At 31.3% G+C, this 14,204-nt stretch overlaps 1 protein-coding gene across 15 annotated transcripts in view; it reads right to left on the reverse strand.

Moving 5' to 3' along the window:
- LOC105227362 (uncharacterized) overlaps positions 1-14,204 on the reverse strand; it is a 111,453-nt gene that overhangs the window by 17,919 nt on the left and 79,330 nt on the right. For 9 of the 15 annotated variants that reach the window (XM_049459142.1, XM_049459141.1, XM_049459145.1 and 6 more), the window contains 3 exons: positions 13,333-13,485; positions 4,678-4,892; positions 2,090-2,140 (listed from right to left, as the gene is read on the reverse strand). In XM_049459142.1, the coding sequence (XP_049315099.1) occupies positions 2,090-2,140; positions 4,678-4,892; positions 13,333-13,485 (419 nt within the window). The remainder of the gene's footprint in view (positions 1-2,089; positions 2,141-4,677; positions 4,893-13,332; positions 13,486-14,204) is intronic. The other 6 variants (XM_049459140.1, XM_049459152.1, XM_049459150.1 and 3 more) reach the window with 2 other exon arrangements.

Raw genomic sequence — 14,204 nt, forward strand, 5'->3', positions numbered from 1 at the left:
TTGCCACAGTACGCAAATTAAGGATGCAAACCGGCCATAAAATCAAGATTAGCAGCCAATTTCAACAATTCAAATATTATAACAAACAAATATTAGAATACTAAATTATCGAACTAAAAAACTTATGATTTATGAATTAATTGAAAATAATCAAACGTGAATCTTTACAGTAATAATTACATTTTTATTATTTTATTCTTTTTTTGTATATTGATATTGAAAAAAATGTGTACGGAAGCACTTACTTGTTAGGAATTAGCAAATCAACTGATAATTCGAATATTTTTTATATATACAAGAGCTGAATCGGTAAGGCATATAAGAGACGGGCTTTGCGTAAAAGTGAAGAGTTTCGACTTCTGCACTTCATACGCCACGCTCTTCATTACACAGTTTCATAAGGGACTTCACAACAAAGTTAATACAAATCATAAGATAACAGCAGTAATTATTGAAAATATTTTCAACTGAAAAAAATGTACGCAGCTAGAAATACAGTGGAAGCTAAAAAGCGTTATTTCAGCAGTCTCGCAGACAACTCTTTCTCCAACTGCGCATTATTTTCATTTAGTTAGATATTTATTTATGCCAAATTTTTTCAATACATAACATTTTTCCCAATTATAAGTGACCTTAAAGTGTGTTTTTCATCGTTACGCTGTACTCAAGGCATATTTCACGTGACCGTTTTATTATCGATACATATCGATTTTCGTTTATAACCTATAAAATGCATTATTTAATGTGTGACACAAAAACAAATTCAACAAATACATACAATTGTTGCAAAATGCAGACAGTTAAATGATTAGGAGTAATTAGTTTCTTAAACTAAAACCATATATTGCCATAATCAAACAAAATAAAACAACTGTTTAAACGAATATCGAAAAATATCGACAACCGAAAGCACAAAATCGATAATTCAAAATGCAACAATGCACAATGCCAGGCTAAAAATGTGAACTGAGAACAGGAGTAGAAGAAGCGCATAGCTGACATTGAAAGCGTGCAACTACGAAGTGTCTGTCAAAATGTTGGAAATCAAAACGAAAAAAAGGAATAAAAAGAAAAAGAGTTACTGGAGCTTGCCAGCGGTGAACTAAAGTATTTGAATTCGAAAAAAAAAATTGAATTTTGTTTTTTTAATGTTGAGAAATCAGTGGCGAAAATCACATGCCGTTTCGGTAAAGTGTTGTGGAGTGTGGGAGAGTCTTTGCTTATTTTTCACTGTGGAAAAGGATATGGGAGTTAGTGCCAAAGTTGTAATGAATTGGAAAAAAGTGAGCGGTTTTAGTGATATAAGTGTTAACGGGGAACGGAGAGTGTGAGTGATGCAGAAGGAAAGTGTGAATGATGGAATAGTAAAGCATGAATGATGGAGTAGGAAAATGTAAATGATGCAGATGGAGAAGGAGAAGGAAAATGTGAGTGATCGAGTAGGAAAGTGTGAGTGATGAGGAATAAGAGTGTGAGTCATGGAGAATATAAGTTTGAGTTATGGAGATTAGCTGACAAAATAGTTGACGCTCGAACTGCCGTACTTTTGCGCACCAAATGACTGTTGATAACATGTTGGTTGGCTTCGGATGACTATGAGAATGATGAGTGTGAGCTGATGATTAAATGATGATGCTGAGTATAATGATGGTGATGATGCTGTGTTGCGCAACGATGAAGATTTACAGATGACATTGTTAATGCAGCTGATGATAATAAAGCAGTTTTCTGATGTGTGTGGCGCTTGAAGAGAGAATTTAGATTTTGCCAAAAACATATAAACTTGAATTGGTTGTTGGAAAAACAAAGCAACAAACTTTTTGTATAATTTTCAAACATTTCCGATTCTCTGATTTAATTTGGCACTCAAATCAAATTTTTGCGCAGTTTTTAGAATTTAAAATTAAATTATTGAGCTCTTTGAAAAACAAAAATTTTTTAGTGCTGCCAGATTGTTGTTGATTTGTTCATCTTCTGATTACTTTCAGTACTATTAATTTTTGTGTGTGGTGCATGAGTGTTTAATTTGTTGTACTTTTTAAATATTTTTTTAAGGTTATTTTTGTTTTTTTTTTTTGAAATAGCTTACCAAAGGACTTGCAAGAATTACTCCAATCCTGCTTAGAACCGCTGGAAGACGCTGGAAAAATTTACACAAAATAATTCTAGTATTCATACTAAAACACACTTTAAGTTTGTTTGTTTTATAATTGAATTGAAAATTAAAATTTCGGCACTTGTTAACGAAAAAAAAAAATTTCTGTATGCATAGCAAACTTATTGTCAGTTTGTGCGCATTTTCAATGGGGAAATATTTTTATGATTTTTTTTATTTTTCGATTTTTTTTTTCCAATTTTTTTAGAATTTTTGTCATTGTAAGCACACTGTGGCAAATGCAGTTACTGCTTGCGATTACTGAATGATCCTTTTTTGCTTGATTAATTGTTTATTTGTTTGATTTTGATCATGTCTGACTTGCGATTAATCACGAAAATTGGGAACAATGTTAGTTCTGTTTATAATATTTGCTATTTTTCATAAGTCATTTTTATTTTCTGTTTAAGTTTAAATGCTTATATTTTTGGTTTACACGTGGTTACTTTAACTTCCATACTTTCTAACGGAGCTGCCGTGCAACATTTCAATTTGGGATGCTATTATATTTTTGTTTTTGGGAGGGGACGCTATACACAGTGGACAGTAAATAGTTTTTGAGTGGGTTGTATATCGCTGGTTGTGAAAAAATTTAGTATATTTGCGAATTTCGTTTGGAGAACTATTAAATTATTTACGTAATATTTTTTTAATATTTTTTTTAAATTAAAACAACATTATTTGAAAAAAAAAATAATAAAATTTTTTAAAACATATTTTAATTCATGACGTAATATTTGTTTTTAATTTTTTTTTATTAAAAATTTGGTTAAATTAAAAGTTTTATTATAAAAAAAATTTAATTCAAAATGAAATTGTATTACATACATTTAAAAAAAAAAATAAAATATTCTTATTAAAATTAATCCTTAATTTTAAATTTTTTAAAATAAATATTTATGATTAAAAAAATGTTAATTACTTTTTAATAAACAAATAATTTAAAATTTTTTAAATTATATTAGTTAATTTTTAATTTTTATATATTTTTTATGATTATTTTTATATTTTATTTAAAATTTTTTTATTTATTTTTATTTCTAATTTTTTTTTAAACCTAAATTGATATACCATATTTTTTGCGTCACCTAAGGGTTAAGTTAACTTTTTTTCTAATAACAATGTTTATTAAATTTGTTTGAATTTCTACAATACACGCTTTTGGTTAATTTGCAATACAAACTTAAAATAAATTGTATTAAAATATGTTAAATGTGAAAATAAAAATCTAAACAAAAATATTGGAAAACACTTAACAATGAAATTTTGTAGGCCAAAGTTATTTTGGAGTTATGCAAACATGAAATTTGATTAATATTTCGTACAAGACTGGCATAAACACATAGAATACACATACAAACAAACAGTTATTTTTTCATGTTTTTTGAGGTTTGCTGAATAAACGTGTGGGAGAAATTAGGAAATATAAAGAAATGTAAGAGTTTTCCAAAAATTCTGTATTAAAAAATAATTTTTATATAGACATTTAAACAAAATTTTAAAGTCTCCACTAGGAAATTGTTGAACTAAAATTTAAAAAAATATTCTTTTAATATAAATATTTTATTTAAATATTAAAATTTTTTTTATAAATATTAAAAAAATATATTATTTTATTAAAAAAAACACATTCTTTTTTAATAAAAAAAAAATATTTTTAATAAAAACTTTAAATTTTAATAAAAAAAAGTTTTAATTTAGTTTTTTATCTAAGATTTTTTAAATAGTTGAACAAAATATGCGAAAGTTAAAAAATTAAATATAGATCTCAAAAGTTGAAAGGAAAATGCTTGAAGAGCAAGCCTAAGTAAAATACTAGATTTATTACGCAGCCTTACGCATACTTTTAAAACGGACTGTAGTTGGTTTTTATACTCAGCAACGGATATGTGAAATATTGGCATAATTTTCAAGACATATTAATAGAGAAACAGTACGAACGACTGTTTAAATATGCTAAGAAATTTTACTTTGTTTAATTTGGAAAAAGTATAGCAAGTGTTGTAGAGGAAAGTAGTAGATTAAGTGTTAAAAAGTGTGAAATAAAAGTAGTAAGAAAATTTATAAAACATAAAATGTTAAGAGTAATTATTGGCGGAGAGTATAGTAGAATGCACGATGGTTGGTATGGAATTTTGCTTGTGGTGAGGTAATACTAAAATCTTTCAATATTCGGTTATAGCTTTTTTCGAAAAAAAATTATATGATATTAATACACTCAGGTCATTTAATTGTTGCCTTTTTTACCTTTTTTGAATTTCGTAAATCATGAATTTCGTTAATAAAGAAAAATATATGTGGTAATTCTCAGCCGGTTTTAGTTTAAGGCGCAAGTTTCATAGACGGATAGATATAGTGTTGCGCGTTGTGGTTTTTTTAATGAATGGTTAAATGTAGAGTGTGTTAGCAATACATATAGAGAGGTATAGAGATAGTAATGTCACAGACAAATCAATATAGATGTGTGTGTGTTGGGTGGGTGGGTGTGTTATGTTGTGAAGTGTGAGATGTTGTTTTATTACCTGTGTGACAGGATTCTCGCCAGGTCTATAGACAGCATTATGTTGTGGCCGCTTGCGACCCATATAATTCACGCATACAAACTCCAGTAGCGAGGCGTAGATGAAGCACATGCAAACGCCATCCCAAACATTCATAGCGGTGAGATTGGAGACGACGGGCAGTGTGCTGCGGAAACCGTTGGATGTTGTAAAGAAATTCAACATTGTTGTTACACCTAAATTTGTTGGTTGCCACACAACACAAAAAATAAAATAAAAGTAAAAAGTAGCAAGTCAATTAATTATATATAATTTATCGAGTTAGATATCATATATGAGTAATATATTATAGGGTTGATTAGGGATCGCTTTGGTAAGGGGTTGATGTTAGTTATTTGGTGGGTGTGGTGAGTTATATTTTTTATATGTTATGGATATAATGCAGGGTGTGTATGTAAAGGTTCACTAAAGTAGGTGAGTTTTGTTAATGCGTTTTTTTTTTGTGGTACTTTGTGTAAAATTTAAATATTTTAGTTATCTAAAAAAGTTATTTAGGCGAAAATAATGTTAAAATCTTTAAAATAACTGTGTGCATAAATATTTAGCATTCAGTGGCTGCGTTTAGTGTAATTATTTTGAAATATTTAAGGTTGTACAACAGTTAAAACTGATTAATATATTTTTGTAGTTGTTATTTACAAATAAATATAAGAGTTTGTTTATTTATGTAACATATGTATAATTAATATCCATCCCTTGAATACAAGGACTAACAAGGATAAATACAAAAGGATCTTTGCAAGAATTTGATTTTGATGGTTGAGTTTGTATGGCAGCTACATATATGCTATAGTAATCCGAACTGAGCAATTTCTTCAGAGATTGCATTATTGCTTCTGGCAATGACCCATGCCGAATTTCGTTAAGATATCTGGTAAAATGAAAAAGTTTTCCATATAAACTCTTGATTCCGATCGTTCAGTTTGTATGGCAGCTATAGGCTAAAGTGATCCGAATTGAATTATTTCTTTAGAGATTCCACTATTGCCCAAAACAATAGTTCATGGCAAATATCGAGATGATATCTTGTCATTTAAAAAAATTTTCCATACAAGCACTTTCTTGCAATCATTCAGTTTATATGGCAGCTGTATGCAATGGTGGTCCGATAACGGCCGTTTTGACTACTTGAGACTTTTAAGTAAAATATTTGAATTTTTCTGTCTATATTCATGCGCCTTAACCCACTTTCTTCAATGCCTTACTTTCCGCAAATCTGCAAAAATATTTCACAGCAAGCTTTTATCTACTACGTCGTTAGCTTCTCTCATTGCAGCTCATGCAATTTACCTAAAGTTCTTAAATTTACGACATAATGCACATTTTTTCTCATTGCAGCTATCCACAATAAGCCAACACTCATCTGCATCTTAATATTTATTTATGCTTCAATTTGAGTACCAACAGTGGCAATGCCAGTTGTATATCGCACAACAAGTGGCTGATTGCGTTGTGCTGCAACTCCGGTCCTAACTACTCACTAAAATGCATAATGTAATGTAATTTAGCATATTTTGTCTTACTTTATTATGTTGTACGCTTTCTGCTTGCCATTCTCAATTTGCTTGCCACTTACCACTGTGGTACGAGGTACTTGAAGATGCTGTCTATATTTATGAATGGTTTAAAATTTAAATTTTTTAAGAAAAAAATTTATCTGGGTTGTATGAAATTTGTGATAAGAATTGAAGTTAAATTTATAAACATCTTCTTCTTCGAAAAATGTTATATCAAAATTGCGTACATAAATACAAAAAATATACCTTTTACAACCCTACTTTTATATTTGTATTATTTTATGTTAAAATTGCGTCATATCTCTCGACAATGAGCATTAAAACCCCACAAATACGAAATGCTTACAAAACACACATCAGCCAATGAGATAAATATTTACTTAGCTGTAGTTAATCGGCTAAATAAACCTTGTAAATTTCAGCGCAATAGAGTACGCATCATTTATTTTGCTTTCTTCTTTTATTAAGCATCCTTCCGGTTCATTGCCATTTATTTTACTATATCTGTTATATTGCTTATACTGGAGCTAAGTGCTCACATGTTATTTTTCCTAGTTATCAATAAACTTGCTACAAAATGTTGCAAGTTACAATGTCCGATATTTTTATTGACAGCGGATGTGCTAAACCGCTGCTCTCTTGCGTGGCTACAAGCCAGTTCCGGCCGCAAATGGTTTGCTTTTTGCATAAGCCACAAAATGGCTTTAACTTCAATACATACATATGTATACTTATATGACTGGAATGATAATACACTGAGGTCAAATAAAGAGTTACGTGTGTCATAACTGGTCGCTAGTGTTAGAGTATTACTTATAGATCGGGTTGTAAGGCTATTTATATAAACGGCAAGCGATTTATATCTTCAACTGTTAATTTCCGTAAAAAAACCTGTGCTTACTTTGCTCACAATGAGCTTTAGTTCACATACTTTAAGTTGGGGAACTTAAGAAGTAGCTTTCCCGAAAGTATGGAATAGTTAAATAACACAAGTTTGAAAAATGCTTTCAGTTAATCAATTTTAATGAAAAAACCTTACTCCCCATTTAACTGATCAAAAAACTATAGCTCAGCCTAGAAAGCTGAAAAAGTATATATCTGAGTAGCTTTAAGCTCTCTGAATGACTAAAAGCTTATATAAAAATTGTATTTGTTATTAGATAGCAATACATATGTTGGTATTTTGTTCTGCTATTTGCCTCGATGTCCTGATAGGGTTCTGCAAAGCTTTAAGCCCTCTAAACGGCTGCAATTGAAAATTTTATTAATTTTCAGATTGAAGTTCATGTGTAACTATTTGTGGTCTACAACTTGTTATTATCCCAAAAATATTACGTTCTAGAAAGCTTTAAGCTCTCTGAGTGGCTGAAAGCTTGTATGAAAATATTATTATTTGTGATTAGATTCGTACTTTGTTATGCTACTTGTGGTAAACCTCTTGCTTGGAAAAAGCTTGAAGCTCACTGAATGCTTGAAAGCTTTTACAGCATTTTTGTTTTTTTATGATCACATTTCATTTCAGTAAGTTTCTAGTGTAGAAAAAAGTGATAGTTTCTAGTCAGATTCTAAAAAGCTTTAAGCTCTCTGAATGTCTGAAAGCTCTTAAAAATTTTTTTATGGTCACATTTAATATGTTTCTTGTGTTGAAAAAGTGATAGTTTTCAGCAAGTGCGAAACAGTTGGCACCTCTACTAATAAGAGGATCTACTTGGTTTTATTGCTTTTTAAATAGAAGAGCTTCTCTTTTAAATAAATTAATACACTTTGCTAAAAACTGCACAATTTCATAGTTTTCGGCTTAATGTACTAGTCCTTTAAGACCTAGTCACAAACTGCCGATATTCTATCGATTGTGACCACAAATTATACGCCACTATTTCCATATCCTTCTGGGATATAGCACAAATTATTGGCAATCAAGCAGCGCTCTCAGTGGACGCTGGTAGTGTGTATGTAAAAATCGAATATCCTGCTGGCTTCCTGGTTTCCTTAACAAGCACAAAGCGCTGTCAGTCAGTGAAATATGTAACATTTTCTATTGCTTCCATGGTAGTGATTTGGAGTGTGTAAGTATATGTATAGCGGTTATTGTACAAAAATCTAGCACTGGGAATGGCTCAATTTATTTCCGTAATAAATGCAACTTGTATATAGAGAGAAAAAAAAAACATAACCACAAATAAGGAAGCACTTACTTAGTTGCTTAGAGCTTTCACTTAAGCACATCGAAAGCTAAATAAAAGCTTTCAGCTACCGTAAGTAGCCGCTAGTTGTTTAACGGTATAAGTAAATGTACCACAAGCACTTAACTAAATTTATAAACATTGACCACACTCTTTTGGCTGCTTTTAGTTGCAAGTAGAAACCCCTTCAATGCATAAAGTTGCCACACAGACGGTGTCAGTATAAGCAGTAAGCATAATTGGCTTTGCTTCGCCATTTTTCTTTGTCAGCAAGTCTGGTTTACACTGCAAAAAGCGCCAACTTGTTTGTGTATTATGATGCTTGTTTATTTACTTCATTTCGGCTTGATTGCGGTTCGCCCAGTGTGAGTGACGTTTTGTGGTAATTAGGCCGCACTGGCAGCGTCGTGCCACTAAACGGGTGCCAAAAGCAGCAGCAAGCGCTGTCTAATGCAAACAGACGCAGTAACCCACTTGTAGCTCATTTGCGAGTGCTTAATTGTTCCAAAGTACGCGAGAGCACTTACAAACACATGAATGTGTGCTTGTGAATGCGTGTGTGTATTTTGAGGTAAGGCAAGTAGTTAGGAAGTTGCCAATTGCAATGCGAACTAAGTGTTGTGCACTCCAAACACGTATGCGCTTTTTTGAAGCATTTTCTTCTTTCTTTTTTACTGTGGGTTCAAGGATTTGGGTTTGTAAGTACATAAGCAAGTTATTAAAAAAATTTCTTTAAAAAAATTGTGCAGAAATGCTGTTAGTTATTCGCTTGAAGCTTAAGTTGTTGTTAAGAATGGCTTTCTTTCATGTAAGCGTGTCTTACACTGCCATTGTTGGCACTGTTTGCTGTTATATGTAGTATCAGTCTATGATTTATCCTTCCTTTAAGCGATGATGTGATAATATGATGAATCACATGATATGATAGATCACGTCAAATGCATTTAAAATTTTCACTAGCAGACTTGTATTTGAAGTTTCTATATCCAATCACACGATTTTTTAACCTTGAATATGAAAGCACTGACTAATATACCAATTAAAAGAATAGTGAATTTGTGTAGTTCGGGAAAGAAAAAATAACATCACAGGATGTAAATTCAGCTTATGGCTTTGCTGGTTATCACTAGATATATAATATTTAATACTTTCAAATTAGTTGTGAAAATATTGATTTTGCAACATCACATCGCAGTATATGTCTTTGCTGGTGATCGCTTGATATATTTTATACTTTCAAATTAGTTGATTTTTTAGCAGCTCATCATATTATACTACGTCATACGATTTAATGTCACATCACATATATATTTGCTGGTGATTATATATTATAATCTCAAATAAATGAGAAAATATGGATTTTTTAACTGCTCATCACATTGCATCATATGATTTAACATCATATTTTATTACGTAATATGATTTAATACTACATCACATAACCGTTTTATATCACATCATATCAAATCCACGTAGATATGAAGTCAGCATATGTATTTGCTTGTTGATGATGATATACATATATATTGCTTTTTAGCATGACATCACAATATCATCATACGTTTCGTAGTTTTATCTCACATCGAATCACATTACATCTCGACCTATCGGTTTATGTAATTTAATATCAGCACATATTATATCACATCAAACTCTCTAACATTTTAATTTATATCACAACACATTTCGTCACATGACATCATATTCATCACATCTCATCATAATATATCAAATGATTTAATATAACATCACATAACATCATATCGTATTCTATAATTTAGTATCACAATACATTTATCACATCATATAATATCTCTTTCATATCAAATCATATTTTGAATCATAAAATCATATGATATCTATAATAGAAGTAAAGCCAATATTTTGCGGAATTGTAGAGATGAAAGTATTATGACATTTTGATGTGAGTACCATATGATCCAATACAGAATTTGCAAAAAAAAAAAACTTTTTTTACTGATGAACATCATCAGAAGTACGGTGTGGTTCAGAGAAGAGACAATAGAGTAAGAGGACTTTATTCTGGGTGATATCGCAATGGGCCTCTTAGGTGCGTCGTTAGACAGCCACTCACCTACCGTCCTACCTACTTTCACTCCAATAACTGCTTCTAAGTTAACACCTGGCAGTCAGCAACTTCTTAAATATGCTTTTGTAACTACAAAATGCGGAAAAATACATTTTTAAGTAAAATCGCAACATTTCCAGCTTTCTAACTTTTCCAAAATCCCTCATATAATTGCAATTTCGCTTTGCTTACGTTATAGTGACAACTTTTGGCAGCCTGTCGCGGCCAATAACAGCGCGCAAGTTAGCGACTTAACGATGAAATTTATTTACGCTCGCAGTAAGGCATGCAGGAGATGTGCACAACACCTCAGCGTTGCATTTTGCTGCACACAAATACATATACTTCGACTCACAAGCATTGCGCTCCAACAAAAATGCATTTTCTTCGCAGTAAACGCTTTGCTCACCGCCACAAATGCATTTCATTCCAACACAAATGCATTTTTAATGCTTTTACTGCGTGTAGATAAGGTTTAACGGTTACTTTGCGCGCTCTTGGCAGCTTGATTGCAGACTTACGCACTTCCCGCTACGTGTGACGTGCTTTGGCAGTAAACGAAAAATTTATTTTAGCGCATCTAAGTGAGCGTGTGTGTGCAGGTGTTTGTGAAAACGCCGCAACTTTTGTTTTATGTGAAAAACAAACGAGCGAACTTTGAATATGGCAAAGTGATAAAGTATGCTGCTACTTTTCAGAAAATGCTGCTACTCCTTGCCATTGGTGTTGCCACTAAGTCCCTTACACTTGCTTTACGCACGTGCAATTTCCGTTGTCGGCGGTCTTACGTTATATCGAGCTTTAATGCGCCAATTTGCACACGCTGCATATTTTGTTGAAAGTTGGAAAGTTGTTGTTTTTGTGGTAAACACTTGTGACACATTTTTTATTGGTTTGACGTTTGTAATAACGGTAATAAATAAGCGCATATAAAAAGTTGAACTTTTAATTGTATTTTCTGTTATGGTGTCTGTGGTTGCAAAGAATTACAATAATTTTTTTTTTAATTTTTAGATTTTTATGCAAGTTTTCGTGGTTTAAAAATTGCATAAAATGCACAGAAATTGTTATTTTTTTCTTTCAAAAATATACATAAATACTAAACTACTTTTTAGGCTTAAATATGAAATATCAAAAGTGGAAAGGTGAAGTGGTGTTAGTGTTGCGTGTTTGCAGCTGTGTGTAAGTGTGGGTGTAGGTGTGTGTATTTTTTCTTGAATATCAATTAGCAATAAGTGTAAATGCATAATATTTGTTAAAAGCTTGCAAAATACACATGCAAAATATGTAGCTGTGCTTATATATACTGTTGAGTGGTTGTATCTATCGAAAGTAAAAAATACTAAAATAAATTAAACTGGGGATTTTACCAATTTTTATGTTACGGGCGTGAATTACTCTTTACTAACTAAACAACTACTTACTGAATTGAATACTCAACATTTTAGCGCAAAATACATACCATTGGCATTAGAGTGACTAACCTATAAAATACCTATTTATTGACTACAGTGTTTTTACTAAAGATTTTTAGGATTGTCATATATTTTTCCATTTAGAACTATGTATGCAAATTTATTATAAAATATGCTCTACAATAAGAAAAAAACACGAAAAAATACATTTCATTCTTCACAAATAAAAAAGATTTCTTACAAAAACTTGATCAGATTGTATGGCAGCTATATGCTATAGTGGTCCAATCTGAACAATTTCTTCGGAGATTGCACCATTGTCTCCAAAAATAATACGTGCCAAATTTCATGAATATGTCTCGTCAAAAGAAAAAGTTTTTCATTCAAGCACTCGAATTCAATCGTTCAGTTTGTATGGCAGCTATATGCTATAGTGGTCTGATATCAACGATTCCGATAAATGAGCAGCTGTTTGAAGAAACAAGTGCGTGTGCAAAATTTCACGACGATACCTTAAAAACTAGGGGATTAGTTCGGACAGATAGTTGGGTAGGGCTAAATCTACTTCATGTTGTGTATAATGATAAGGTCACCGAATCTGCTTTCGTTCCATTTTCCGTTATATAACTATATTAGAAAACTAACACGTTCTTAGTTCATATAACGCTCCAATGCTAGACAGAGAACCAATGTTTTAAGTATACTCTTATTTAGAAGCTTTTGAAAAGCTCTGATTTGTGAAAGGTAGTGATTTATTGTTGTTTGTTTTTGAAAATCTATTTCACTTAAAGTAAGTGAAGTAGAAGTAATTTGCTTAAATAAGCGTTGAAAACCGAAAAAGATGGGAACTATGAGCTTTCGAGCTTTTGTGATTCTTTCATTAATTTGAGATTTTTAAAGCTAATACCATATTCATATCGGAAAAAAGGAAGAGAGCAACTGAAAACTTGTGCTTTCAATTATAAATACCAGAACTCTGCGTAATACATGTAGTATCAAATATCAAATATGATTTAGGGCTTTAGTTAATTCTAAAAAAATGTCCAGAACACATAAGGTTATTGAAAAGCTAGATGTCAAGTTAACATTTTCCTACATTTTGTAGAGATGCCTACTTACTTAAAGCTTAATATTGATCAATCCTTTACCCTACATTCTATATTTATATTTTATATTATAACTAAAAGTCTTCTACTATATCTAATATATTGATTATAAATGCCCTACAGTATATATTAATCGCTATTTTGACTGCTTTTAAAGCTCTACCTATATTTTTCAGCTCACACGCTCTTACAATTAACTTAAACTACCCTCAACTAATTACGCTAATTTTCAGCTTACACATAAAAAAATAACATTTGTTTTCTTTTAATGCATTTCTAACTAAACTTATTAAGATTTTTACATACCGATCATAACTCTGGCTGGCACAGCATTCCATTCCAGCCAAAATGTGATAAATGATGATGTCACCAATATAATGCCGGGTATAAAAACAGTGGTGAAATAATAAGCACGATCCCTGGTAAAAGTCAACTCGACTTCTAGGCAACTGTAATTACCTTTAGGAAAAGAATACACAATACAACATAGTAGATAATGCCAGCATGGCTTTATGCAAAATTATTTCATATTTTTTTTACTAAAATTAAACTATTCAGTTAGGTAGCTTGCATTCGCTTTATTCGTACATAATAAATATAGTTATTTTATTTCGACTAAAACTACGCGATATTTATATGTCAGTGGTATAGACGTAGAACATTTAGAACACACTATGGACGTACTTAGATTATAGCATAGTATATTAGATGAGACGACGACAGAGACGAGACAAATGACTTCGGTTACGACACGAACACATTGATTGACATTTTATGGTATAAACGAGTAGAAGTCGAGTGCGAAAGTTATGCGACAGTTGCGCATAAAAAGTGAAAGCTTTTACGCATTTAAGCGAGCTTCCAATGGTGAAAGCTTTAGGGGCGCGTATAACTTAAAAGAGATTTTTACGATGAAAGCTTTAGACGCGCATTTCATTTAAAGGAGCTTCAATTGTGAAAGCTTTGAATGCGCGCTTAACTCCTTCGAGCTTTCAATGGTGAAAGCCTAAGACGCGCGTTTAACTTATGAGAGCTTTCAATGATGAACGCTTTAGACGCGCGCTTAACTTAAGTGAGCATTCTATGAATAAAACAATTTGTGAAATATATTATAATTACCATATATAGTTTTTGTGTGTTTATAAAAATAATTTATTTACGAAAATCTATTTGTTATT

Source organism: Bactrocera dorsalis, chromosome 5 (genome assembly GCF_023373825.1).
Source record: "Bactrocera dorsalis isolate Fly_Bdor chromosome 5, ASM2337382v1, whole genome shotgun sequence".
Classification (NCBI taxonomy): Eukaryota; Metazoa; Arthropoda; class Insecta; order Diptera; family Tephritidae; genus Bactrocera; species Bactrocera dorsalis.